At 38.7% G+C, this 14,354-nt stretch overlaps 1 protein-coding gene across 1 annotated transcript in view; it reads left to right on the forward strand.

Annotated features, from left to right (window-relative positions):
* The window catches only part of LOC115821741 (protein NLRC3-like), a 52,451-nt gene that overhangs the window by 27,476 nt on the left and 10,621 nt on the right, over positions 1-14,354 (forward strand). Inside the window, exons 6-7 of the mRNA XM_030785538.1 lie at positions 10,329-10,502; positions 14,109-14,155. Of these exons, the coding sequence (XP_030641398.1) occupies positions 10,329-10,502; positions 14,109-14,155 (221 nt within the window). The remainder of the gene's footprint in view (positions 1-10,328; positions 10,503-14,108; positions 14,156-14,354) is intronic.

Consider the following 14,354-nt stretch of genomic DNA (forward strand, 5'->3'; position numbering starts at 1 on the left):
GTCAAGTCATTTGTTGCATTTTCAGTTGCAATTGATGAGAGCACTGACATTACTTGCTCAACTGGCAATATTTATTCGCGGTTTTGATGAGACTTTGACCGTCACCGAGGAGTTCGTAGAGTTGGTGCCTATGATGGACACGGCAACAGCAGATGACATTTTCAGTGCTGGCGTTTCTTTGATCTGCGGGAGGAAATCGGACGGTTCATGAAGAAAAATGGTAAACCAGTGACAGAACTTAAATCTCCACAGTGGCTGCAGGACGTTGCATTTATGGTTGATATCACTGAGCACCTGAATAATCTTAACAAAATGTTGCAAGGGCGCAAAAAAGTTGTAACACAATATTATGATAGAATACGTGCGTTCAAGTTGAAGCTGACTTTGTGGGAGACGCAACTGTCAAATGGTGACCCCGCACATTTTCCTCGTCTAAGAGATGTGCGTGCGACTGGAATTGATGCTGATATGAGTCGGTATGCAGACAGGATTGCCGGATTACTGTGTGAATTTGAGCAATGGTTTCAGGTCCTTGGAGAACTTGAAACAGAATTTGCAATTTTCCGCTCGCCATTTACAGTCAATGCTCCAGACCTGCCCGTCGACATCCAGCTTGAAATAATTGATTTACAATGTGATTCAGATTTGAAGGACAAATTTGCCTCGGTGGGCTTGGACACATTTTATAAGTATCTCTTGCCAGGGTACCCCAAATTAACAGCGATGGTTGCAAAGGTTTTGTGCATGTTTGGGACTACCTACGTTTGTGAGCAGGTTTTCTCTGTGCTGAACATTAATAAAACTAAGCTGCGCTCAAGGATTACAAACAAGTGCTTAAGTGACATCCTTAAATTAGCTGCTACCCAGGATTTGACGCCTGATATTGATGCACTTGTGATGGCTAAAAGATACCAAGTTTCAGGAGCAAATTAAACAGTAGCTAATTCCTGTTAAAACGGTGCTTCAGACACATTCTGCACTTGACTATAGTTCTGTGAAAATGTATACTTGCTGTGATAATATTTAAAGACACAACATTGTGCAATATATTATCAGTCAGATTCAGTAAAAAAGTTTTGGTTTGGTGGAATCTTGTTGCTCATGCACTGCCACAATGTTTATATAGTTTTTATGTTTAACTTTTATTCATTTACAAGGCAGGGGTATAACTTATCTTCTCTCCACTTTAGTTTGTATTATGTGGTGAGTCAGTTCCACTGTGATCTGTAAGTTGTAATACACATGTGTAAATGATGAACTGATGCATAATATTGTTTAAATTGTGGTTCTTTTATTCAAATTTCAGGTTTTTCATGATATGTGTTGTAAAAGGATAGTTCAATAAATGTGAACATCTTAATAATATATTAATACATCTTTGCACTAAAACAAAGACATGGATTTAGAGTTCTAGTTATTTATAGATTATTATACTATTATTTTACTGATCCGGCCCCCTTAAGATCAAATTGTGCTATACGTGGCCCCTGAAGTAAAATGAGTTTGACACCCCTGGTTTAAACGGTTTAGGAATTAGCCTCTGACACATTACCTATAGTATGTGAGGGGATTCTCTCTCCAGACACACCGTTTCCACTTTCAGTCGAAGACCGGAGAAATCTCTGACTGAAATCTACTTTTCTCCAGCAGATCCTGTCGTTTGCTGTGCTCATATTGGTCATTAACTCAGTAAAGGTTTTTAAATAAATGCACAACTGAACGTGCTGGTAAAGTAAGGAAGTACGTCGTTGAAAAAGCAGTGGAGACTTAGTGTAGTGTAATTCAGGGGTTTAGCGGTATACGGTGGAAGACAGTATATAGAGAGAGAAAGTGAGGGGACAGGTTATTATGTTGGGAACGAATGTTGATCTCTAGTCATTTGCCTTATACTTCACTTACAGATCAATTTGATAGTTAACAAATGGTTTTCTTTGATGTTTTTACTGGGACAGGTTTGGATCATGGATCTGATGGTGATTCTTTTAAAACTAGTCAACTAGTCGTGTTATTATTATGTCACTTTGGTTGACTACTGTCACCTAGTTGAATATATGTGAATATGTGAATATGATTGTGAATATATAATTATATCTGTGGTTTTCATCTCTCTCTCTCTCTCTCTCTCTCTCTCTCTCTCTCTTTCCAGACTTGCTCTTTGTAATCTCACTGAACAGTCCTGTTCATCTATAGCCTCAGTTCAACAGTCAGTAAACTGTTCCCTGAGAGAACTGGACCTGAGTAACAATGACCTTCAGGATTCAGGAGTGAAGTTTCTCTGTGTGGGACTGAAGAATCCACATTGTAAACTGGAGATACTGAGGTCAGTATTAGTCAGGAACTGAAAAATGGCAGGTTATCCACTCTCAGGGCAGTTATACAGCTCCACCATTGAGTCTCTTCTGTGAAAACTGAGATGGGACCTTAAGGGGATACTGAGGTCAGTATTAGTCAGCCATTGGAAATATAATATTTATAATATGATTTGTGTCATTTCTTTACATTAGACTTCCCTGCATTGTAGGTCTATAGCTGAATAAGCTTTAATTAAGCTTGAATTTGCTTAACTGTTATTATCAGTTTTCATGTCTTTTGTTGGTTGTCTTTTCCTGGGTTGTCTGCATTGAAATGAACTCTTGTTATGTTGAGTACTGTGTTGAAATCTTGCTGTGCTGTCTTACTGTGTCCCAGTGTGAGACAGAAGACATGACAGGAGAGTTTTCAGAGAGACAGAAAAATAAGGAGCTGTATTAGTGGGTGTCTTCTTAAATGCTCAGTTGGTGTATATTATGTATTATTATTTTATTCTGTATTGTGTTTTCCTCTTAGTTTGCATTTTACTTCTTCATATTTACACATTATGCATCAGACATCTCATATTTGAAAGAGGTCACTCAACAACTCTCTCTCTCTCTCTCTCTCTCTCTCTCTCTCTCTCTCTCTCTCCAGACTTGCTCTCTGTAAACTCACTGAACAGTCCTGTTCATCTATAGCCTCAGTTCTACAGTCAGTAAACTGTCCCCTGAGAGAACTGGACTTAAGTAACAATGACCTTCAGGATTCAGGAGTGAAGTTTCTCTGTGTGGGACTGAAGAATCCACACTGTAAACTGGAGATACTGAGGTCAGTATTAGTCAGGGACTGAAAAAAGCTTATCCACTCTTTCAATATGTATGAATTTGTGAACATGACTCTGAATATGTAATTATATTTGTGTTTGTCATTAGTCTCTCTGGACTGCAGTGTAGAGTATAAAATCATCTACACTTCAAGTCACAAAATCATAGTCTGTAAATGAAGAGTAATGTAGGAGACTCTCTCTCTCTCTCTCTCTCTCTCTCTCTCTCTCTCTCTCTCTCTGTCTCTCTCTCCAGACTTGCTCTCTGTAAACTCACTGAACAGTCCTGTGAAGCTGTAGCCTCAGTTCTACAGTCAGTAAACTGTCCCCTGAGAGAACTGGACCTGAGTAACAGTGACCTTCGGGATTCAGGAGTGAAGTTTCTCTGTGTGGGACTGAAGAATCCACACTGTAAACTGAAGACACTGAGGTCAGTGTTAGTCAGTTATTGTAAATACAATGTTAATAACATGCTCTGCCTGAATTTACGTTTTAAGCAGGGATCCATGCTAGAACTGTCCTGAAACTTTGTCTCAACTATTCCAAAGTGAAAACTGACTGTCCCAAATATGACATTGTTTTTGTTTACAGAACTGTTACATTTATTTGTTTATTTATTCATGAATATGTTTATTTATTAATATGTTACACTGTTTGTTTATTCATGAATATATAATTATATCTTTGTTTGTCGTCTCTTTCTCTCTCTCTCTCTCTCTCTCTCTCTCTCTGTCTCCAGACTTGCTGGTTGTAAACTCACTGAACAGTCCTGTTCATCTATAGCCTCAGTTCAACAGTCAGTAAACTGTCCCCTGAGAGAACTGGACCTGAGTAACAATGACCTTCAGGATTCAGGAGTGAAGTTTCTCTGTGTGGGACTGAAGAATCCACATTGTAAACTGAAGATACTGAGGTCAGTGTTATATTTATAATATATTTTGTCTGAATTGATGTTGGCGGCACGGTGGCACAGTGGGTAGCGCTGTCGCCTCACAGTAAAAAGGTTTGATTTTCGGGTTTGATTCCCGACTGGGTGGACAGGGTCCTTTCTGTGTTGAGTTTGCATGTTCTCCCCGTGTCTGTGTGGGTTTCCTCTGGGAGCTCCGGTTTCCTCCCACAATCCAAAGACATGCAGGTTAGGTGAATTGAAGACACTAAATTGCCCCTAGGTATGAATTTGTGTGTGAGCGTGTGTGTCTGTGTGTCTGCCCTGCAATGGACTGGTGACCTGTGCAGGGTGTTTCCCTGCCCTTCGCCCTATGAGCGCTGGGATAGGCTCCAGCACCCCCCGCGACCCTAATCAGGATAAGCAACTTAGATAATCAGTGAGTGAGTGAATTGATGTTTTAAGCAGGGATCCAGACTGACTTTTTTCAGAAACATCCTGGAACTGTCCTGAAACTTTGTCTCAACTATCCCAAAGTGAAAACTGACTGTCCCAAACATGACATTGTTTCTGTTTACAGAAATGTTACGTTTATTTCTCACGTGCAGCATTGCCATGATGTCATCAGCCATTTAAAAAAAGACACTATATGATTTTGACTCTGTGTCATTATGGATAGTCTTTTGTACCATGTATTTGTAAGAGTAACATGATTACACAGACAGTTATAAGTGTAGTCTTCAGTCTGAACATTGATTTACTGTATTGAGTTTTCATACTGCATAATAGGACTGGAGAGACAAGAAAGCTGCAAATCAGTCAATCAGTCCATGATACCTGTGTGTGTGTGTGTGTGTGTGTGTGTGTGTGTGTGTGTGTGTGTGTGTCTGTTTCAAACCAGCACAAACCAGAACAAAGTATTGTCAGTGTGAGTTATGGTAAATGTCATTATTATTTTATCTGTTTAAATGCTGACTAGAAGGGAAAACACAGAAACTATAGTCCATAAAAAGTGAGAACTTTACCCACACAGTTAATCACATCTCATTCTTCCTGGTGAAAGGACAAAAAGATTGAAACAGGTCAAATGTCCTATTTGCTGCTCTAATAACTACACAGCCCAGATCAGGAGCTGATTCACATTTTTAAAACATTTAGATTCACATCCCAAACTCTAAAATCTCTCTCTCTCTCAGTGATGTTGTTTCTGTCCTAATCTTGTGGTCAGATGGTGAGTTGTCAGCAATCATAGCCATAAAGATGAGTTTGTTTCCAGTGCTGTGTCTTGTGTTTAAATTAGCAGTTAATCAGTATCACCACTCTCAGGGCATCTGTACAGCCTCACTGTTGAGTCTCTTCTGTGGAGACTGAGATGGGACATAAAAGGATTTCATATAGTGAGAGACTAAATGTGTTTTTATCAGAAGACACTGATGATGTGACTGTGTTTATTGCAGGACAGGAAGATATTGTGACTCTTAACAGGAGACTGGTCTCATACAGGCTAATGATGACTTTCCCATTGATCCAGATACAGATTTGAGTGTCTGTGCTGTACAGCCCTAACTCTGCAGTACAGAGAGAATTGATGTCATCTTGGAAATGTGTTTTCATCACTAATTTATTTTCTCTCTCTTGTAGAGGGCTGAGGTTTTTCTCATAAAACAGACAGGAGACACTGATCTCAGCCGTATCTTACCACTGCCATTGACTCTCTGTCTCTCTGTCTGCCTCTCTCTCTCTCTCTCTCTCTCTCTCTCTGTCTCTCTCTCTCTCCAGACTTGCTCTCTGTAAACTCACTGAACAGTCCTGTTCATCTATAGCCTCAGTTCTACAGTCAGTAAACTGTCCCCTGAGAGAACTGGACCTGAATTACAATGACCTTCAGGATTCAGGAGTGAAGTTTCTCTGTGTGGGACTGAAGAATCCACACTGTAAACTGGAGATATTGAGGTCAGTGTTACTTATTGAAAATACAGTAATTATAAAATGTTTTGTCTGAACTGGTGTTTTTAACTTTTTTCAGAAACATCCTAGAACTGTCCTGAAACTTTGTCTCAACTATCTCAAAGTGAAGACTGATTGTCCCAGATATGACATTGTTTTTGTTGACAGAACTGTTACACACTGAAAAAAAATGTTACATCTACTTAATTTAATTGTGGAAATAAATTGTTTATTCAAAGTTAAATAATTTTGTTGATCTATCAAAATTATGACACAATAAATGAATGTAAGTTACTGTGGTAACTTCAATTTAATGTGATCAAGTTAGATGAACTTGATTTATTTGAGCAGGTAGTTACTACAGCTGTCAGGGATCTAGTCTGAATATGTGGATTTAACAAATAAATTGAATCTAGCATTAACTCATCAATGCTAAAACTGAAGATTTAACTGAAACCATTGACAGCCTACTTGGTCTAACTTGGTCGTGACAACCAGTGTTTACAGCTTTCATTCATTTTCAAAGCCACTTGTCCTAGTTAGGGTAGTGGGGGGGTTCTGGAGCTGACCAGAAACTGAACCCTGGACCTTTCTGCTCAGAGGGGGCAGCACAACCCACTCAAACAGAAAGACAAACAGAAAGCTTGTATTTTCAAAAACCACAAAACAAACGGACACACGGTTGAAAAGTTTCCACACAGTGCAGTGAGGTGCATCACACACATAAGTGACACATGTGCACAGCGGCATAAGACATAAGTGGCTCATTCAATAAACATGTAAATATAAAATCAATATAAACCTAATGACAGATTCTTTGTCATTTAAATGGAAAACCACCTGAAAAACCACAACAAACCTGGCGTTATAGTCATGACACTAACGACTGATAACCAAGTCTCAGTTCCATCAGCTGTAAACTGCTTTACTGGAACAAACTCTTACTGTTTCTTTCCATTCAGTGTTTTTCACACGGTGGCTGCACCTGTAATCCCCAATGGTAGAGCCCTCCATGAGACTTAGATAAACATAATTCATTCTAGTGCATTTTACATGACTGGTTTTAATGGTTTGAACTATTGGCTTATTTATGCTCTTTCGACTATAACATTTCAGGTAGCACATGGAAATTCACGAATTCAAGTTATTTAACTCAGTTTATTTGCTTTAAATATACAAATCATAAATTCAAGTTATGTCAACTTGATTTATTTGCTTTAATTATACAAATCATAAAGTTTTCATTGAGTTTTCATGCTGCATTATAGGACTGGAGAGACAAGACAGCTGCAAATCAGTCATCAGTCCATGATACCTGTGTGTGTGTGTGTGTGTGTGTGTGTGTGTGTGTGTGTGTGTGTGTGTTTCAAACCAGCAGCCCCTCTGTAAAGAACAAAGTATTGTCAGTGTGTGCTATAGTAAATGTCATTATTACTTTATGTGTTTAAATGCTGACTAGAAGGGAAAACACAGAAACTATAGTCAGTGTTAATTTTTGCTGGTGATTTTGATTGAGTCTTAGTTTCAGTCTTTTGACTAAAATACATATTGTTTTTTGTCATATTTTAGTCATTTTATCATTATTGGTTTTAGACAAGTTTTAGTCAAATGCATTTTTTGGCACAGTTTAGTCCATTTGCGTTTTTGCATTTTTAACTGAATCCTTACAGTGATTTAATCAAGCACACAGATATTCAGCAGTGAGAGTGTGAGTCCTGCTGGTATCTAACTATGCTGTCTACACTAGGAAAGTAAAGAGACAGTCTGTTATATAACTATGCTGTCCACACTAGGGAATATAAAGAGACAGTCTGTTATATAACTATGCTGTCTACACTAGGGAAGTAAAGGACAGTGTTATATAACTATGCTGTCTACACTAGGGAAGTAAAGGACAGTGTTATATAACTATGCTGTCTACACTAGGGAAGTAAAGAGACAGTCTGTTATATAACTATGCTGTCTACACTAGGGAAGTAAAGGACAGTCTGTTATATAACTATGCTGTCTACACTAGGGAAGTAAAGGACAGTCTGTTATATAACTATGCTGTCTACACTAGGGAAGTAAAGAGACAGTGTTATATAACTATGCTGTCTATACTAGGGAAGTAAAGAGACAGTCTGTTATATAACTATGCTGTCTACACTAGGGAAGTAAAGAGACAGTCTGTTATATAACTATGCTGTCTACACTAGGGAAGTAAAGGACAGTCTGTTATACAACTATGCTGTCTACACTAGGGAAGTAAAGAGACAGTCTGTTATATAACTATGCTGTCTACACTAGGGAAGTAAAGGACAGTGTTATATAACTATGCTGTCTACACTAGGGAAGTAAAGGACAGTCTGTTATATAACTATGCTGTCTACACTAGGGAAGTAAAGGACAGTCTGTTATATAACTATGCTGTCTACACTAGGAAAGTAAAGAGACAGTCTGTTATATAACTATGCTGTCTACACTAGGGAAGTAAAGAGACAGTCTGTTATATAACTATGCTGTCTACACTAGGGAAGTAAAGAGACAGTCTGTTATATAACTATGCTGTCTACACTAGGGAAGTAAAGGAAAGTGTTATATAACTATGCTGTCTACACTAGGGAAGTAAAGGATAGTGTTATATAACTATGCTGTCTACACTAGGGAAGTAAAGGACAGTGTTATATAACTATGCTGTCTACACTAGGGAAGTAAAGGACAGTCTGTTATATAACTATGCTGTCTACACTAGGGAAGTAAAGGACAGTGTTATATAACTATGCTGTCTACACTAGGGAAGTAAAGGGACAGTCTGTTATATAACTATGCTGTCTACACTAGGGAAGTAAAGAGACAGTCTGTTATATAACTATGCTGTCTACACTAGGGAAGTAAAGGACAGTCTGTTATATAACTATGCTGTCTACACTAGGGAAGTAAAGGACAGTCTGTTATATAACTATGCTGTCTACACTAGGGAAGTAAAGAGACAGTCTGTTATATAACTATGCTGTCTACACTAGGGAAGTAAAGGACAGTCTGTTATATAACTATGCTGTCTACACTAGGGAAGTAAAGGGACAGTCTGTTATATAACTATGCTGTCTACACTAGGGAAGTAAAGGACAGTGTTATATAACTATGCTGACTACACTAGGGAAGTAAAGGACAGTCTGTTATATAACTATGCTGTCTACACTAGGGAAGTAAAGGACAGTGTTATATAACTATGCTGTCTACACTAGGGAAGTAAAGGGACAGTCTGTTATATAACTATGCTGTCTACACTAGGGAAGTAAAGAGACAGTCTGTTATATAACTATGCTGTCTACACTAGGGAAGTAAAGGACAGTCTGTTATATAACTATGCTGTCTACACTAGGGAAGTAAAGGACAGTCTGTTATATAACTATGCTGTCTACACTAGGGAAGTAAAGGACAGTGTTATATAACTATGCTGTCTACACTAGGGAAGTAAAGGACAGTCTGTTATATAACTATGCTGTCTACACTAGGGAAGTAAAGAGACAGTGTTATATAACTATGCTGTCTACACTAGGGAAGTAAAGAGACAGCCTGTTAGTTAGATAAGAGAAGGAACATTGACTTCATTCTTTATGTAATGTTTAAATTCATCTTGCACCCAGATAACTAATCTATCAGTATGCACAATACACCTTAACAAGTCAAGTGAACAAGAAAAGATAGACGTCTGCTTTTAGCTAACAATGTCAAGGCTATAAGTTGATTTTGAAAGGAGTCTAACTTACCTTATGGTATATTTCTTGGTGATGGTCCTCTAAATGCCTTTTAAGGTCTGTGGTGTTTTTCTCATTGATTTTTCACCCATGTTGTTTGCAGTGTGTTTTATTTTCGGTTGTATTATGGCTAAAATGTGTCGACAAATCCGTTCTTTTTCCTCTTCCGAGAGAATCTGTGATTTGAGTTGCCGAGTCAATGTTAGTTAAAATGTTTAACGTTTGATTTCCAGAGGAGGAGGATACTGGTGTGGCAGCACTACCAGTATATATCAGCCAATCACAAACATGCAATACATGGCTGTGCATATCTTGTGAACTGAGTGCATGCCATGCACTAAAACATACAGGCTTATGGTAGTTAAATTGCCATTTATCCGTCTCTGACATTCTCGTGTCGTTATTATTCGTCAACAAAATGGTAATATATTTTGTCACAGTTTTTATTCTCAAAGGTGCATTTTTATTTAGTTACGATTTTCGTCGATGAAATTAACACTCCTATAGTCCATAAAATGTGAGAACTTTATCCGCACAGTTAATCATAATGTCAGATAATCTCTTAATCTCATACACACTCTCCATCTGATTACAGCTGTATCTTATCACTGACACTGAGTCTCTCTCTCTCTCTGTGAAGATTGTCTCTATGTTTAGTGACAGAGGAAGGTTGTTCTTCTCTGGCTTCAGCTCTGAGTTCAAACCCCTCACACCTGAGAGAACTGGATCTGAGCTACAATCAACCAGGAGTCTCAGGAATAAAGCTGCTCTCTGACAGAAAGAAGGATCCACACTGTCAACTGGACACACTCAAGTAAGTAGAACAGGACTCTGTGTGTGTATATGTGTGTGTGTGTGTGTGAGAGAGAGAGAGAGAGAGAGAGAGAGAGAGAGAGAGAATTTTTATATGTGTTTAAGAGAGGGAACGTGTGTGTGTGTGTGTGTGTGTGTACAGATGAAGATGTGAATGTGTGTTTTATTGTTCATATCTTTATGAAGGAGATAAAGTTTTGACCCAAAGTGCAGAGGGATTATCAATACAAGTCTACATGGGTAAAGTGTAGAAGGATTATTAATACAAGTCTACATGGGTAAAGTGCAGAAGGATTATCAGTACAAGTCTACATGGGTAAAGTGTAGAAGGATTATCAATACAAGTCTACATGGATAAGAGGAATAAGGATAAACGTATAAAACCAGGACAAAGAGAGAACAGATCAAATAAAAGCACAAGAAGAGAAAGAAATCCCAGATGGGAAACAAAAACTAAATAACCAAGATAAAAGCTGAGAGAAACCAGAAAAGTGAAAAGAATGAGACATAGAAGGCAAGATGGAAGTGATAAAAACACAAAACAAGTAAACAGATCAAATCAGAATAAGGTGAGACAAAAATGAAAAATACATCAAATAAATAAAATGATAATAATCAATATCAAAGTAGTAAAATAAGGAATTAAGAGAAACTGAAGTAGAACCAAGAACAGACTAGAACACAGTAAGAGGATGTTAAAAATAAACTAAGAGTGGACTTGACTAAAACCTTAGGGTATAACCTCAGACTGAACTGAAAGTAAGAGAAAAAAGGTGAGTCTTTAGATGTGATTTAAAACTGTTGATGGTGGAACAGGACTTAATGTGGGAGGGGGGAATAGTCCAGAGTCTGGGGGTGGGAACAGAAAAAGCCTTTGGTTTTGAGGTGTGAGTGGGGGACTGAGAGGAGTTGTTGTGACCTAAGAGATCTAGGGCCAGAATATGGAATCAGCAGATCAGTGATGTATTGTGAAGCTAATCCACTGAGGGCTTTAAAAACAAACAGTAAAATTTTCAAATCAATTCTGTATTTCACTGGTAACCAGTGCAAGTGAGTCAGGACAGGGGTGATGTGCTGTCTTTTCTTGGTTGCAGTGAAAAGTCTAGCGGCTGTGTTTTGGACGGTTTGTAGTGGAGACAGGGTGGAATAAGTCAACCCCATATAAAAGGAATAGCAGTAGTCCAGCCGCGCGGTGATAACAGCATGGATGTCTGTCTCCAGGTCCTTATGAGATAAAAACAGTTTTAATGTGACTGTGGGTCTGAGCTGATAAAGGCATGGATGTCTGTCTCCAGGTCCTTATGAGATAAAAACAGTTTTAATGTGACTGTGGGTCTGAGCTGATAAAGGCATGGATGTCTGTCTCCAGGTCCTTATGAGATAAAAACAGTTTTAATGTGACTGTGGGTCTGAGCTGATAAAGGCATGGATGTCTGTCTCCAGCTCCCTATGAGATAAAAACAGTTTTAATGTGACTGTGGGTCTGAGCTGATAAAGGCATGGATGTCTGTCTCCAGGTCCTTATGAGATAAAAACAGTTTTAATTTGACTGTGAGTCTGATAAAAGCTGATAAAAGCATGGATGTCTGTCTCCAGGTCCTTATGAGATAAAAACAGTTTTAATGTGACTGTGGGTCTGAGCTGATAAAGGCATGGATGTCTGTCTCCAGGTCCTTATGAGATAAAAACAGTTTTAATTTGACTGTGGGTCTGAGCTGATAAAAGCTGCCCTTCACAACACTACTGACTTGTTTGTAAAGATTCAGAGAAGTGTCAGAAAAGACACAAAGATTTTTAAAAAGTTTTTCTAAAGTCCTACTTGTGTTAATGTTGTTTCTAAAGGACTACTTGTGTTAATGTTGTTTCTAAAGTACTACTTGTGTTAATGTTGTTTCTAAAGGACTACTTGTGTTAATGTTGTTTCTAAAGTACTAGTTATTGTTGTTATAGGTAGAACAGACAGTGTTAAAACAGTTAGAGTTAAGGTTAGGATGAGAGTTAAGGTTAGGGTTAGGGTTAGGGATAGGTTAGTATTCTTTAGTTACAGGAAACTGGGACTCAGTGGGAATTCCTCACTTAGATATGTATACAAACATGTGTGTGTGTGTGTGTGTGTCTGTGTGTGTGTGTGTGTGTGTGTGTGTGTGTTTTGGTGTCTTTGTGAGAGAGGTAGCTGATTTTTTTGTGAGGGAGAGAGATTATATGTGTGTTTGTGTGTTTGTGTTGAAAGAGGGCGTGTGTGTATGTTTGTCTGAACAGAAGAGAGATTGTGTGTGTGCGCGTGCGCTCATTACAAGAGGGAGTCTGTGTGTGTGTGTGTACAGAGGAGAGATTGTATCTGTGTGTGTGTGTGACAGTGACATGCCCTGTTTACACCTTGCATTAGATCTGATTCTGGTGATTGAATCAAAGGTGAACAGCTCAGAAGTCCAGGTGTAAACTCACCCAAGATGCATTGAGGTCACATCAAGATCCAATCACTCAGAGCACATTGGGATGTGGTCTGGACCACACGCGACCACTTTTCAGCAGTGTAAACATGAGTGTGATCTCGACCACATTGAACGACCGCCTACTCAACTGATGTCCTCTGTGAACGTAGAAATACAAACTCATTAGTGTAGGTATTTATTCACAGACCACCAGTGTCATGTTAAAGTTCAACAACAACAGACAACAATAGTTTCTTCTTCTTTTTCTTCTTCTTCTTTTTCTTCTTCTCCTTCTTCTTTTTCTTCTTTTAATTTCTGACAGACTTGACACAGGAAGTGCATTGACGCCTCCTGACGGTTAAAAGCAACAGCGTTTAACATGAAAGGGCTAAATGTGACTTAATGTTGAAAACTGCGATCGGTGATCACCAGATTTCCCTTGGACATCTTTTGTTAGAAACACTTCCTCCTGTCACAAAATCCAAACCGAAATCCTAGGAGTACGGTCGTTGTCTCATGTTAAACGTTTTCCTCTCCATTGACACCCACAATAAGGAAACCTCTTAATGTGGCTTAATGTCCCAAAACAGCCATCAATGATCATCTCACATCTCACACGTCATAAACACTGTCTCCTTTCAGAAAAGCCAAACTGAAATCCAGTGAAAAGGGTCAAGTGTTGGAAATGATGGACGTCTTTATTGGCATATAGAGCAGGGAAAGTGAGTCTCTGGAGACACATGTGGAGACAGATTCTAAAGTCAGGTTTAAACAGACGAACTTTAGAGCTGTCCACTTGTGATCAGATCACCACTATCACATCTAATGCAAGGTCTAAACAGGGCCAGAGAGAGAGAGAACTTGTGTGTATTTCTGTGTGTGTGTGTGTGTTTATGTATATGTGTGTGTGTGAAAGAGACAGAGAACTTGTGTGTATTTTTGTGTATGTGTGTGTGAGAGAGAGAGAAAGAGAACTTGTGTGTGTTTGTGTATATGTGTGTGACAGAGAGATCTTGTTTGTGTTTGTGTGTGTGTGTGAGAGAGAGAGAAAGAGAGAAAGAAAAAGAGAAATTGTGTTTGTGTGTGCGTGAGAGAGAAAGAGAACTTGTGTGTGTTTGTGTGTGTGTGTGTGTGTGTGTGTCTCATTCATTACCTGTTCTGTTTCTGTGTTTCAGTGTGGATCATGGAGTGATAGTTAGAAAACGACAAGAACTAACAGAATGTAAGTACAGACACACACACACACACACACACACACCGAGTTGAGAGTGTGTGATATGTTTTCTCCTCTAATTTCTCTTCTTCTCTGTAGATGCCTGTGATCTCACACTGGACACAAACACAGTAAACACACAACTCTCTCTGTCTGAGGGGAACAGAAAGGTGACATGTGTGAGAGAGAATCAGTCGTATCCTGATCA

This window comes from Chanos chanos, chromosome 9 (genome assembly GCF_902362185.1).
Source record: "Chanos chanos chromosome 9, fChaCha1.1, whole genome shotgun sequence".
Classification (NCBI taxonomy): domain Eukaryota; kingdom Metazoa; phylum Chordata; class Actinopteri; order Gonorynchiformes; family Chanidae; genus Chanos; species Chanos chanos.